We start from the raw sequence: 13129 nt of genomic DNA, 5'->3' as shown, positions 1-13129 counted from the left end.
ATTTTTATCATACATGATATAAAAATGTTCTTTTAGAGATTTATGTACATTTTTCCTCCTTTCCCATACGTTTGACATTAAATGATTTTATTGATCTAGTCACTTTGTGAAGCTGCAGACTTAAGCAAAAGTTCTTGATAAGCCTGTAGGACAAGTTCAATGTAGCTGGCTCTTGTTGTTTCTGCCTTTGCAAATGCCTGTAAAAAGATTAAAACAATAATCAGGTATCCAATATGATTTTGAAAATAATATCCTGGACTCTTATACTAACATAATTGGGAATTTATGTGGCTAAACATCTAATAAGGAACCGACAGCTAATAGGGCTGAAAAGAATTACACAAAATTTTAAAAATTCTGAATATGAATGAATTGCATTTATTTCCAACAGCCACTAGGAAGATGCAAAGTTGTGACTCCCAGCTGATGCTGATGTATGCTTTTACTACGGTCAACTTTTTTACATTCATAAAAAGTATATTATACCTTAATTAAATCTATCCCTTGGATATCTTGTTCTTGTGCCTCTCTTGCTGATTCACAATGAGGATGGACCATATGGTAAAGTGTAATTAAACTTACAGCATCTTCAAACCTGAAATTCAGAAGTTAATTTGTAACAACTCCTAGTTTCATATATTTAATTTGAACATTCTGATAATTAATAATGCCGGAGATTGCTTAATGTTACTAGCCTACAGTGAAAGAAATACTGATGAATTAAATAAGCCGCTACTATGTAGCACATAAACTTTTGTTCAAAAAAGTTCAGCTTCTCTGTAACTAAGGTTACATTTCAAATCCAATTATTATAATATTTAAATTTTAGCAATCCAATTTTTTTGCCAAGAACTAAGACACAACATAAATCAGGTAATTATTTATGAAATACTTGTAACAGTAGCAGGAGAAAATTAAAAAACAATAAAATTCTAATCTAAAATTTTGAAGTACATTTTTTTTACAAACAAAAATATGCTCTCAACTGAAATGCAACTCCTAGCCTTTATACAGAAATCAGTTTTTTAGCAGCTGTTTAGAAGGGATTGCCAATGTCAACCAAAAGAAAAAAAATTGTCTAGCGCAGAGCAGTGGAATTTCTTGGGGAACTTCCAAAAAGTACTAATTAGCTTGGCTTTCAATTTGAATAGATAACATGAGTAAACATGGCTCATTTTCAATACAATTTTTCCAAGTGAAACAGTTCAGTGAATTCCTTTCATACAGAAATCTTGGCTTCCAAAGTACTTACAAATTTCTTTGGATCATGTCCAGCAGCAATCCTTCTGTTTTCTTCCTATTTACAAAGTACCAGACCATCCCACCAAAATATTTTGTTGAACGCAGCAGATCATATTTTCCATATTTATCAATATCCTCATATGTCTCATGATGAATCTGTTAAGATATTTAAGCATATTTACAAATAATAATACATTTGTTTCCAGAAATCTACAATAGTGAAATTTAGTCTATGAATGAGTTGACTGAACAAATGCCATCAAAATTAATATACTGTATCATGCACTTATTGAAAATATTTAGCACATATCTTTCTGAGCAGTGATTTGCAAAGCATACTTCAGGGGATCACTAATAACCACAGGAACAGCAAATGAATTGCAGGCCACTTACATGTTTTCTAGTGTAAATGATTTTAACTCTACCACAGGGATTCCTCAGTGTTTGCCCTCGCACCTCTTAGTGCAATCTTAATGTACACAGATCCCCTATAAATCAAATGAACACAAATGTTTTTACACTGTCTAAAATTATCAGGAGCTACTTGGACTCTGACCGGATAGAAATAAAATACATAAAAGAATAGTGTAGCCAGAATTAATCTATTAATAAGGTTTAAATAAAATTCAGATCCACTACAACTACATATAGTGCTAAAGAGTTCATAAATTTTCGTTTACAGTATTTTGTGAGCAGTTCCCAAGTTCCTCCTTTCCACTGAGAAATACTTATAACTCACTCTGATATAGTCAGCTGAATCTGGCTCAAACTGCAGAAGGCAGCGATCAAGGAATTCTTCATGACGGTCCTGAAGAAACATAGTCTAAAACAAGAAATATTGTATACAAATGAAAGGTAGCATTTAATGTCAAAAACTTTGGTTAAATTTTCCACAAAGCAGTTAGGAGAATGCTTAGCCCAGTTCTGCAGTAAGATTCCAAGAATAAAAGCTATTCAGGCATGTAAATCAAGTGTTCAAATGAAGATAAAATTTCCCAGTTCCACACAGAACCATTAGATTTCCGGTATTAAAGCTACATACCTGTAGTTTAATATCAACTTACTAATCAAAACCTTAAATCGACTTCAACTTATTTATAGTCCAGTTTAAACTAGAACATAAGACTGAGAGTGAACATATCCCCATATTCATACTTGCATACTAAAGTATTGTTTAACAAGCTGGAGTTAGGTGCCTAATAATTTAAAAGATAATACTAGACAATTGTCCCCAAATAAAGCCAACTAAATCGGTCTAAAGACTATGAAAGGAAAATTAATGTTATTGTATTTACCATTGCACAATCTTTATTGCTAAATATAGATGAAGGAACAATTTTACGGCCTTGTTTTGGAAAGTAGATTTGTATCATCCTGTCCCTTTCCTCCCAAGTAGCCTTGCGTAATACTCCGTTTGTTTCTCGAACTACAATGAATCGCTCCTGAAATTGAAAAAGAAAATATAGGTAAGCTACAATTTTATCACAGTGCCATTAATTCTTTTCATTTTAAAGTAGACAGGAATTAATATAAATTTAAAATATCAATTGACTTTTGAGAAATTCCTAGCAGCTATATGAATGGGTACCATATATTGTATTTATATACGAAAAGATTATATCCATGATATATCCAGCCAAAGGACTCACTTGAAATAGCCTAATGCTGTTATTTCAATGGGAACTTGCTGCCTCAATTCTTCTATAACTATTTATTTTTGCCTTTACAAAAAAATACGGTAGTTACAAAATGGAAAATTAGGTACTGAGATCTCATGTAGGTACTGAGATGTCATCTCATGTAGAATTCAGTAGCTGTTTCCAAACTGTTCTGCAAACACTGTTACAGGTACTCCTCGATTTACAACAATTCATTTAGTGGCTGTTCAAAGTTACAACGGCACTGAAAAAAGTGACTTATCATTTTTCACGCTTACGACCATTGCAGCGTTCCTGTGGTCATGTGATCAAAATTCAGATGCTTGGCAAATTTATGACGATTGCAGTGTCCCAGGGTCATGTGATCACCTTTTGTGATCTTCTGACAAGCAAAGTCAATAAGGAAGCCGGATTCACTTAAGAACCATGTTACTAACAACTGCAGTGACCTAACAACTATGGCAAGAAAGGTGGTAAAGTGGGTCAAAACTCTATTAAACTTCTTGCTTAACAAAAATGTTGGGCTCAATTTTGGCCGTAATTCGAGGACTACTTGTAGTCTATTTTAAAGCTAACTGATGAATTCTAAATGTTCATCATGCATACATTTGATTTCTTCTAGAATATTACGAAGAAAAATAAAAGGCAATTCAGGTCTGGGGGGGAAAAAAATAACTAAGCTAACCTAAATTAGAATAGAATAGAATTTTTTATTGGCCAAGTGTGATTGGACACACAAGGAATTTGTCTTGGTGCATATGCTCTCAGTGTACATAAAAGAAAAGATACGTTCATCAAGGTACAACATTTACAACACAATTGATGATCAATATATCAATATAAATTAAAAGTATCACTCAGCCCAAGTCAATCTTAAATGCTATGGGTATGCAATGTCACAAAGTGGCATGCTTTAAAAAACTTTGATTTTTTTTATAAATCCATAAGTGATATGAAAAGCCTCAGTCACTGAAATTAGTCCTAAAAATAAGCTATTAAGCTACTGCTCTGTGTACAACACTGCTTATCAGTAAAACTGAAAATAGAATTAATCCATACTACATTTCAGTTATTACCATAGGTATCTAAAAGACTTACACTGTGTGGGATGTCATATGTTAAATCAGTAAATACATATTTATAGGGCTCAGTTCCATCAATTATCTTGTCCTCAGCTAATACATCATCAATTGGTTCCCGTTCATTTAGTACAGGAGGCATTTTGAGATACTCTTTAGCCTTCTTAAAAGCTTGTTCTGAAGCCTAAGGAGAAGAAATCATGTAAGTAATTACATAGAAACAAATCAACACATCTTCTATTTATGGTCATAGAACAGTTGAAATACCTCTTCCAGTTGGGATTCTGTCATGACCTTGTATACAGGAGGCTTACGCTCTTGTTTTCTTGCCTTGAAAATCTTCTGCAAATCCATCCCTGTCATCTTGGAGAGCAAGTTCTGAACTTTTTCATCCATGAAACAAGGCTTTGGAACATCAGTTTTGGTTTCTTCTGTAAAACAAGCAGTTCACACAAAATACATAAATGCTAGAACACAACAGCAAAACATTAACCTATATCATGAAGAAAAAACTTTTCAAAGTTTATCAACTGTTGGTTAAAACCTTATATGCAACTGCAGGTAAACACAAATAAATACAAAGTAATTCTACTACCGGTATAAGTTGTTTATGGGTCGAAGAATCATATTGTGGATAAAAGGCAAGAAGCCATGGGGGACAAATAGAAATCCATGGTAGAAGATATAGACACTTTTTATTGCTTAATTTGTATTTTCCATTTCACTAATTCCAAGAAATAAAAAATTAAGGCATCATTTCCCATTCTGTCCCATTCTAGTGTCATCTTGGGAGATATAAAGTATACCCTGGGATACCCTCTCTTTTATCTTCTCCATTAAAGTGACAATAGCAGAGCTATTGGGGTAGACTATTCCATCCATCTGCAGATGACACTATATAATCTGTGGTTCTTAGGGTGTTTCCAAGGATATAAGACAGTCAATCCCAAACATGTGCTGGCTTGGAAGTTGCAGATTTCATATTTTAAGGCTCTTAAGTTATGGTAATTCTGAACAGCAAATGAATAGTATGAAAGGGATTTCATACAGATTTTTAATCTTGATTAATGAAGTGTTGGAGTTCTGCATACTATTAACAAAGTAATTTTTCCCTTAATTTATCCAAGGATACATGAATAAAAAATGGCTTAATTTATAAACAGTAAAATATAAAGTAAATTACCATGCCACATGTGGTTGTTACCCATAATCTGTCTGTAGTCACAGAATACAATCCTACTTTAAAATATAGTCTAGGTCAGGGTAAAGTAGCTTTGCTGGCTGGGGAATTCTGTGCCCGTGACACATCATGTGACAACGGCGTGACACCAGTTTGACACCCCTGGTCTACATAGTCCTCAATTTACAACCATTTAGTAACTAGTCAAAGTTACAACGGTATTGAAAAACATTTTCTTACAATAGGTCTTTGCATTTACAACTTTCATGGCAGCACCATGATCCTATAATAAAAATTCAAGCACTTGGCAGCATCCAAGAATCATTTGGTCATCATTAGCAACCTTCCCAGCCAGTTTCCAACAAGCAAAGTCGGAAAGATTGGTGGAAGTCGCCCAAATGTTTAACTGCAGTGTTTCATATTTGGGGGGGGGGGGGAGGTTATAAAATCAAGTGCAATTTGTGAAACAACTGCCTTGCTTAGCAGCAGAAATTCAGACCCCAATTGTAAATCGAGAATGACATGTAAGGCAAACGAAACATGTCTTTGGGAACTAAATTCTGATCTGACTGCAGGCTCATGGACTGTAAGAGCAAATTGCTCAGATTTATACTGATGACTAGATGACTATAACATCATCAGATGACAGTATGCATAAAAACATCAACATAGACATGGCAATATATATACATTTCAAAAATAAATTCTAATACTGAAACATCATTTTTTAGACCTTAGGTATATTGTCCTTTTGCACTACACTTATAAATACCACACATTAGTAAGTCCAGCTGAGCAAAACAGCACTTTCCCCCCCCGGAAATCTCAGTTAAGCCTTCTTTTGGTCTGAGACGGGTGGGTTTCAATTACCTTTGCTACCGATTCGCTCGCGCAGCTGCGCAGATCATATCTGATGATGTTGGGGCGGGTGGGCAGAGCTTTCCGCTGCCACAGCTATTGCTTTGCCCGAACCAGGGCAAACCGGTAGCAACCCACCACTGGTCTGAGATCCAGAAGAGTGACCAAAAAAATCATATTAACATACATGAATCATACTAATATATGTTAGTATATTATTATGATGGATAAACATAGCCTGAGTAAACATAGCCTGTCTTCACTGTTAGATTTTACATTTTTACATCCTACTATCATAAAGTCGGATGCTCCAGTTAAAACAGTGAAAAGTATTTCCCACTGATATCAACTGAACTGCCAACTTAGCAATGCGATCAAGAAAATAAACCCAATGAACTGAAACTTGATCCCATTGAGATGAATAAGGCTCTAAGGCACATTCGTCTTGAAAGAAATCATTTCAGCTTGGCAAATGAACACTTTCTCCAGTCTGACGCTTTCCAAGGGTCGTGTGCTTCAATTCCTGTATCCTAGGACTATATCTGAGCTGCCAAAATCCTGACGATTTGTTTTCTTTCGATTTGTGCCATCATCACAATTCAAACTTTTGCTGCTCAAGTAGGAGCACTCCGGGTGATTTCAAGTCAGCTGATAGCAGAGTTGTGAGTGCCTGAACTGAGCAACTCAGCTGGGGTTGCAAAAATCTGGACGGTGAGCAAATGACAGCAAAGTTTACTGTACCTCTTTGCTCTACTTGATGGTCTGTTGGATCTCGCAGCGCAGGAAATCCATGAATTCGAGCGGAGAGGAAAGTAGGAAGGTCTAACGCAGGGGTCTGCAAACTTGGCTCTTTTAAGGCTTCAACTCCCAGAGCTTTGCTGGCCGAGGAACTCTGGGAGTTCAAGTCCACAAGCCTTAAAAGAGCCAAGTTTGCAGACCCCTGGTGTAACGCAACCATAGTTTGTTCGCATCCTTTCAATGAGGTTGCTCCCGTCGGGAGTATTCTTCCCTACTCCGCCATCCCTACATCTAAGAGGCGGCCACTCCCTGATGCCACTGCCAAAACTCACCTGCACCCGGGCCGTCGCAAAATGCCCTCCATCCCCACGAGGCTCTTAGCAGACACCTTGGAAGCAACAAAGCTACCCTCCCGCTTCTAAAGCAGCCGGTTACCCCGAGAGAAGCCATGCTAGACTGACCCGGAAATGCTCCCCCTACTCGTTCCGGAGAAGACGCAGTGCGTCCTGGGAAATGTAGGCTGAAATGATTCGATCGTCAGACTTTTATTAACTCGGCTCGGAGAGCGTCCTCTGCGATCTGAGCGACGTTTTTCTGGGGACTTAATTTTTAGGGGCGTTAATTAGTCCGAAATGAATGTAAAATTGCTTTGCGGGACCAAAGAAACAAATAAAATAGACGGAGGATTTAAGAAAAGGGGAATACTGTTACGTTATGTTATGTTAAGTTAATGTTATGGTATGTTGAGAATATATTCAGAACTGTATTTTCGCAACGCTTGCCCAATCGTGGTTCCCTGAACAAACTGCGGTTTGCAGACTGTACTGGGTTCTCCTAACTCTCTAAGCAAAAAAAAAACAAAAACACCCAGATTAGTGTGTTACTAAAATTTATTTTTTTAAAATATAAGAGATCAAGCAGAAGATAACCGATTTGGCCCATTCTGCTTTAGCCTGTCTAATTGAGTTATACTAGGCTTTCGAAATTCAAGACAGCAAAGTATTGCCTCTTGTCCCCATAATATATATTTCGTAAAAGATGAAGCCAAAATATTTGTGTCTCTGATAATTGTAATTCTAAATGGAAAGTATGGTAAGGGGATGGCAAAGAGACCAGCTGCTTAATCTTTCTCTCTTCTGCCGAGGTGATGGTGATGACATTTGCAAGACAAGGGACACAGATCAGAAAATTGGAAGTAGGTGATGGAATTAAGATATTCTGTCTCTAGATCAGATTGCAGCTTCAAAGGGAGAATTTTAGTTACTTCTCACACTGCAGTGAGCCATATTATAAGGCTTGTGTAAGTCAAATCGTTATGTGTCTGCAGATAGGATTCATTTGCTGTGCTAACAACTAGACCGAAGAAGGAGACCGAACTAGACCCAGTGCCGAAGAAGCCCACCATCAAGGAACTGAATGACTACAGACCAGTTGCTTTAACATCTGTAGTCATGAAAACCTTTGAAAGGCTAGTGCTTTCCTACTTGAAAACCATCAAGGATCCGCTGTTAGACCCCTTGCAATTTGCATACCGAGCAATAGATCAACAGATGATGCTGTTAATATGGCTCTGCACTACATCTTACAACATCTTGAGTCTCCAAAGACCTATGCAAGGGTTCTTTTTGTAGACTTTAGTTCAGCATTCAATACCATCATTCCAGATATTCTTCTAACTAAGCTAAACCAGCTACAGGTACCGGAACAGACTTGTAAGTGGATCACAAGCTTCCTAACAAACAGGAAGCAGCAGTTGAAGCTAAGCAAGATCACATCAAATACCTGTACAATTAGCACAGGGGGCCCCCAAGGCTGTGTGCTCTCCCCACTTCTCTCTGTATACCAATGACTGCATCTCCAATGATCCATCTGTTAAGCTACTGAAGTTCGCAGATGACACAACAGTGATGGGTCTCATTCGAGACAATGACGAATCCGCATATAGACGAGAGGTTGAACGACTAGCCTTGTGGTGCAACCAAAACAATCTGGAACTGAACACACTCAAAACCGTAGAAATGGTGGTAGACTTTAGGAGAAACCCTTCCATACTTCCACCTCTCACAATACTAGACAACACAGTATCAACAGTAGAAACCTTTAAATTTCTAGGTTCTATCCTATCGCAAGATCTAAAATGGACAGCCAACATCAAAAACATCATTAAAAAAGGACAACAAAGAATGTTCTTTCTGCGCCAACTCAGTAAGCTCAAACTGCCCAAGGAGCTGCTGATTCAGTTCTGCAGAGGAATTATTGAGTCTGTCATTTGCACCTCTATAACTGTCTGGTTCAGTTCTGCAACCCAACAAGAAAGACACAGACTTCAGAGGATAATTAGAACTGCAGAAAAAAAAAATGCTACCAACCTGCCTTCCATTGAGGACCTGTATACTGCACGAATCAAGAAGAGGGCTGTGAAAATATTTACAGACCCCTCACATCCTGGATATAAACTGTTTCAACTCCTACCCTCAAAACGATGCTATAGAGCACTAGACACAAGAACAGTTTTTTCCCGAAGGCCATCACTCTGCTAAACAAATAATTCCATCAACACTGTCAAACTATTTACTGAATCTGCACTACTATTAATCTTCTCATAGTTCCCATCACCAATCTCTTTCCACTTATGACTGTATGACTGTAACTTGTTGCTGGCAATCCTTATGATTTATATTGATATACTGACCATCAATTGTGTTGTAAATGTTGTACCTTGATGAACGTATCTTTTCTTTTATGTACACTGAGACCATATGCACCAAGACAAATTCCTTGTGTGTCCAATCACACTTGGCCAATAAAAAATTCTATTCTATTCTATTCTATTCTATTCTATTCTATTCTATTCTATTCTATTCTATTCTATTCTATTCTATTCTATTCTAGACACAAGAACAGTTTTTTCCCCCAAGGCCATCACTCTGCTAAACAAATAATTCCCTCAACACTGTCAAATTATTTACTAAATTTACGCTACTATTAATCTTCTCATCGTTTCCATCACCAATCTCTTTCCACTTATGACTGTATGACTAACTTTTTGTTGCTATCATTAAGGCTTAAATTGTACCCTATGACCATCATTTGTGTTGTAAATGTTGTACCTTGATGAAGATTTTTTTTTTCTTTTTCTTTTATGTACACTGAGAGCATATGCACCAAAACAAATTCCTTATGTGTCCAATCACACTTGGCCAATAAATTCTATTCTATTCTATTCTAATTAAGGGAGATAATGATGTACATTACTCTAAACCAACAATTGCCATGAAATGTGATTTAGTCTGTGTATTTATTTACTGTAATTTAAATCTTATTCTTGCAAAGCTGCATTAGAGTTTAAAAGCATACACTTTTACAATGAAATTTTCATAATGCATAAAAATCTTATTAGAATTCTGTTATGTTCTCAAAAGAGGTTACTATAAACTGCAGGGACAGGCCACAAGAGTTCCCACCCACAGAGGGATGGATGACATTGCTATAAGATATTATGTAATGCTGTGCCAATTCTCTTTTTTTCAAGACAAAGATCAGGAATTTGGTAGCATCTTTTCCAACTAACACATTTTATTAGAAGGCATAAACATTCATGAGCTTTCAAGCTTATACCTTTCAGTTAAAATTGTTATTTGGACAAGATGCTAACAGACTTTTTATTTTTAATTTTAATTTTTTTGCCACTGTAAACTAACACAGCTCTCCTATGTTGGAGGAAAGAGAAACTAATAAAGGTTCCAATTGAATTTATATTTGAATAATTTTTCAATACTTTATTTATCTTTATTTATTTATTTATTTATTTATTTCTATTTTTATACCGCCCTTCTCCCGAAGGACTCAGGGCGGTGTACAGCCAAATAAAATTCAATATATAAACATTAAGAGAAATTAAAAAGCATATTATAATGTGGCCGAAATTTTAAAACAATTTAAAATCTTAAAATATAAATAACCCCAATAAAATTTCAGTCCAGTCCCGCTTGAATAAATAGGTGCGTTTTCAGCTCACGGCGAAAGGTCCGAAGATCAGGCACTTGACGTAAACCAGGGGGAAGTTCATTCCAAAGCGTAGGAGCTCCAACAGAGAAGGCCCTTCCCCTGGGGGCCGGCAACTGACATTGCTTGGCGGACGGCACCCTGAGAAGGCCCTCTCTGTGTGAGCGTACGGGTCGGTGGGAGGCAAAAGGTAACAGCAGGCGGTCCCGTAAGTACCCGGGTCCTAAGCCATGGAGCGCTTTAAAGGTGGTAACCAGAATCTTGAAGCGCACCCGAAAGACCACAGGAAGCCAGTGCAAACTGCGCAGGATTGGTGTTACATGGGAGCAACGAGTTGCTCCCACTATTACCCACGCAGCTGCATTCTGGACTAACTGCAGTCTCCGGGTACACTTCAAGGGCAGCTCCATGTAGAGAGCATTGCAATAGTCCAAGCAGGAAGTGACAAGGGCATGAGTGACCGTGCATAAGGCATCCCAGTCAAGGAAGGGGCGCAAATGGCGCACCAAGCGTACTTGGTGGAAGGCCCTCTTGGAGACGGCCGCCAAATGATCGTCAAACGACAGCCGCCCATCCAAGAGGACACCCAAGTTGCGCACCCTCTCCGTTGGGGCCAATAACTCGCCCCCCACAGCCAGCTGCGGCTGCAGCTGACTGTACCGGGGTGCCGGCATCCACAGCCACTCCGTCTTGGAGGGATTGAGCTTGAGTCTGTTTCTCCCCATCCAGACCCCTACGGCTTCCAGACACCGGGACAGCACTTCGACAGCTTCGTTGGGGTGGTCCGGGGTGGAAAAGTACAGCTGAGTATCATCAGCGTACAGATGATAACTCACCCCGAAACCACTGATGACCTCACCCAGCGGCTTCATGTAGATATTGAATAGGAGGGGTGAGAGAATCGACCCCTGAGGCACCCCACAAGTAAGGTGCCTCGCGGTCGACCTCTGCCCCCCTGTCAACACCGTCTGCGACCGGTCGGAGAGATAGGAGGAGAACCACCGATAAACTGTGCCTCCCACTCCCAACCCCTCCAACCGGTGCAGCAAGATACCATGGTCGATGGTATCAAAAGCCACTGAGAGATCTAATAGGACCAGGGCAGAGGAACAACCCCTATCCCTGGCCCTCCAGAGGTCATCCACCAACGCAACCAAAGCTGTCTCCGTACTGTGACCGGACCGGAAGCCGGACTGGAACGGGTCTAGATAGACAGCTTCATCCAGGTACCAGGGAAGCTGCCATGCAACCACACTCTCTACAACCTTCGCCACAAAGCGAAGGTTGGAGACTGGACGATAATTTCCCAAAATAGCTGGGTCCAGGGAAGGCTTCTTGAGGAGGGGTCTCACCACTGCCTCTTTCAAGGCAGTGGGGAAAACTCCTTCCAACAGTGAAGCATTTATAATTCCCCGGAGCCAGCCTCGTGTCACTTCCTGAGTAGCCAGCACCAGCCAGGAAGGACACGAATTAAGCAAGCAATTATCTTTTCACTAGAACAGTGTTCTCCAAAGTTGTGTGTTTGCACTCTGACAATCCATTGGGATGTTGGAAGAAAATATCAGAATATTGTTTATTGTGCATTTATGCATGCATTTATTCTCCTATTCACAACACACGCATCACAGAACACAAGAACGCAGTCAGAAAAGAAGGAAAAAACCTCCTCCCTTTTCCAGCACCTTAAAACCACATTGATTTTGAAGGAACCAAATTAATCTCCAAAACTGAACACTGTAACAAGAGAATAATTATGGAAGCCATCGAAATAGAGAAACACTCCCACAACATGAACAAACAGGATGACACCTTCCGCCTACCAGACATCTGGAAACTGGCCTTAGTCAATAAAGGAGTCCCAGCCACGAAAATTTACACCGGACCCAGGATAACACACAACGCCACCACCGATCATCCTCACCAGATTCAAACCCAAACCCATCCCACAGATGAAACACAACCACCATCCAGAAGCCAGACCATGCTGGCACCACTGGCTGCTGCGCCCACTTCCAATCCCCATGCAAAGCAAGCTGACACACGCCAGGAACACATGACAGGACCTCGGACTTGGAGCCAGGCCAGGGCCTGGGGTGCTGCATCACAGCCATCTGCTCAAGACATCACATCACAGAACTCCAGAGGCCGCAACACCAAAGCTCAGGAACAAAAGACTAGGACCACAAACACAACATCAAGACAGCATTCTGCACAAACCGAAAAATATCCACCATCCTAGGAAACCGCAAAGACAAAATTGAGTTAGAAAATCAAGGAGTATATGAAATCCCATGCACTGCCTGCCCCACCACATACATTGGACAAACCAACAGAAGAATAAGTGCACGCATTGAAGAACACAAGAACTC

The 13129-nt window shown here is 39.2% G+C and overlaps 1 protein-coding gene across 2 annotated transcripts; it reads right to left on the bottom strand.

Moving 5' to 3' along the window:
* Nucleotides 1–58: 58 nt before the first annotated feature.
* On the bottom strand, nt 59–7220 carry MRPS22 (mitochondrial ribosomal protein S22). Of its 2 annotated transcripts, none has more exons than XM_058188419.1 (8): nt 7088–7220; nt 4247–4410; nt 3999–4163; nt 2538–2684; nt 1982–2065; nt 1253–1398; nt 487–595; nt 59–197 (listed from the first exon to the last, which is right to left on the bottom strand). In XM_058188419.1, the coding sequence occupies exons 1-8, from the start codon at nt 7203–7205 to the stop codon at nt 96–98; spliced, it is 1035 nt and encodes a 344-aa protein (XP_058044402.1). In that variant the 5' UTR covers nt 7206–7220; the 3' UTR covers nt 59–95. The 2 variants fall into 2 exon arrangements, with proteins under 2 accessions (XP_058044402.1, XP_058044401.1); XM_058188418.1 differs by lacking the exon at nt 7088–7220 and adding an exon at nt 6759–6990.
* Between the last annotated feature and the right edge of the window lie 5909 nt (nt 7221–13129).

The sequence above is a fragment of the Ahaetulla prasina genome, chromosome 6 (assembly GCF_028640845.1).
Source record: "Ahaetulla prasina isolate Xishuangbanna chromosome 6, ASM2864084v1, whole genome shotgun sequence".
NCBI classification, from domain to species: domain Eukaryota; kingdom Metazoa; phylum Chordata; class Lepidosauria; order Squamata; family Colubridae; genus Ahaetulla; species Ahaetulla prasina.
The sequence above is the reverse complement of the archived record's forward strand: the minus strand, read 5'-3'. Positions and strand labels throughout refer to the sequence as shown.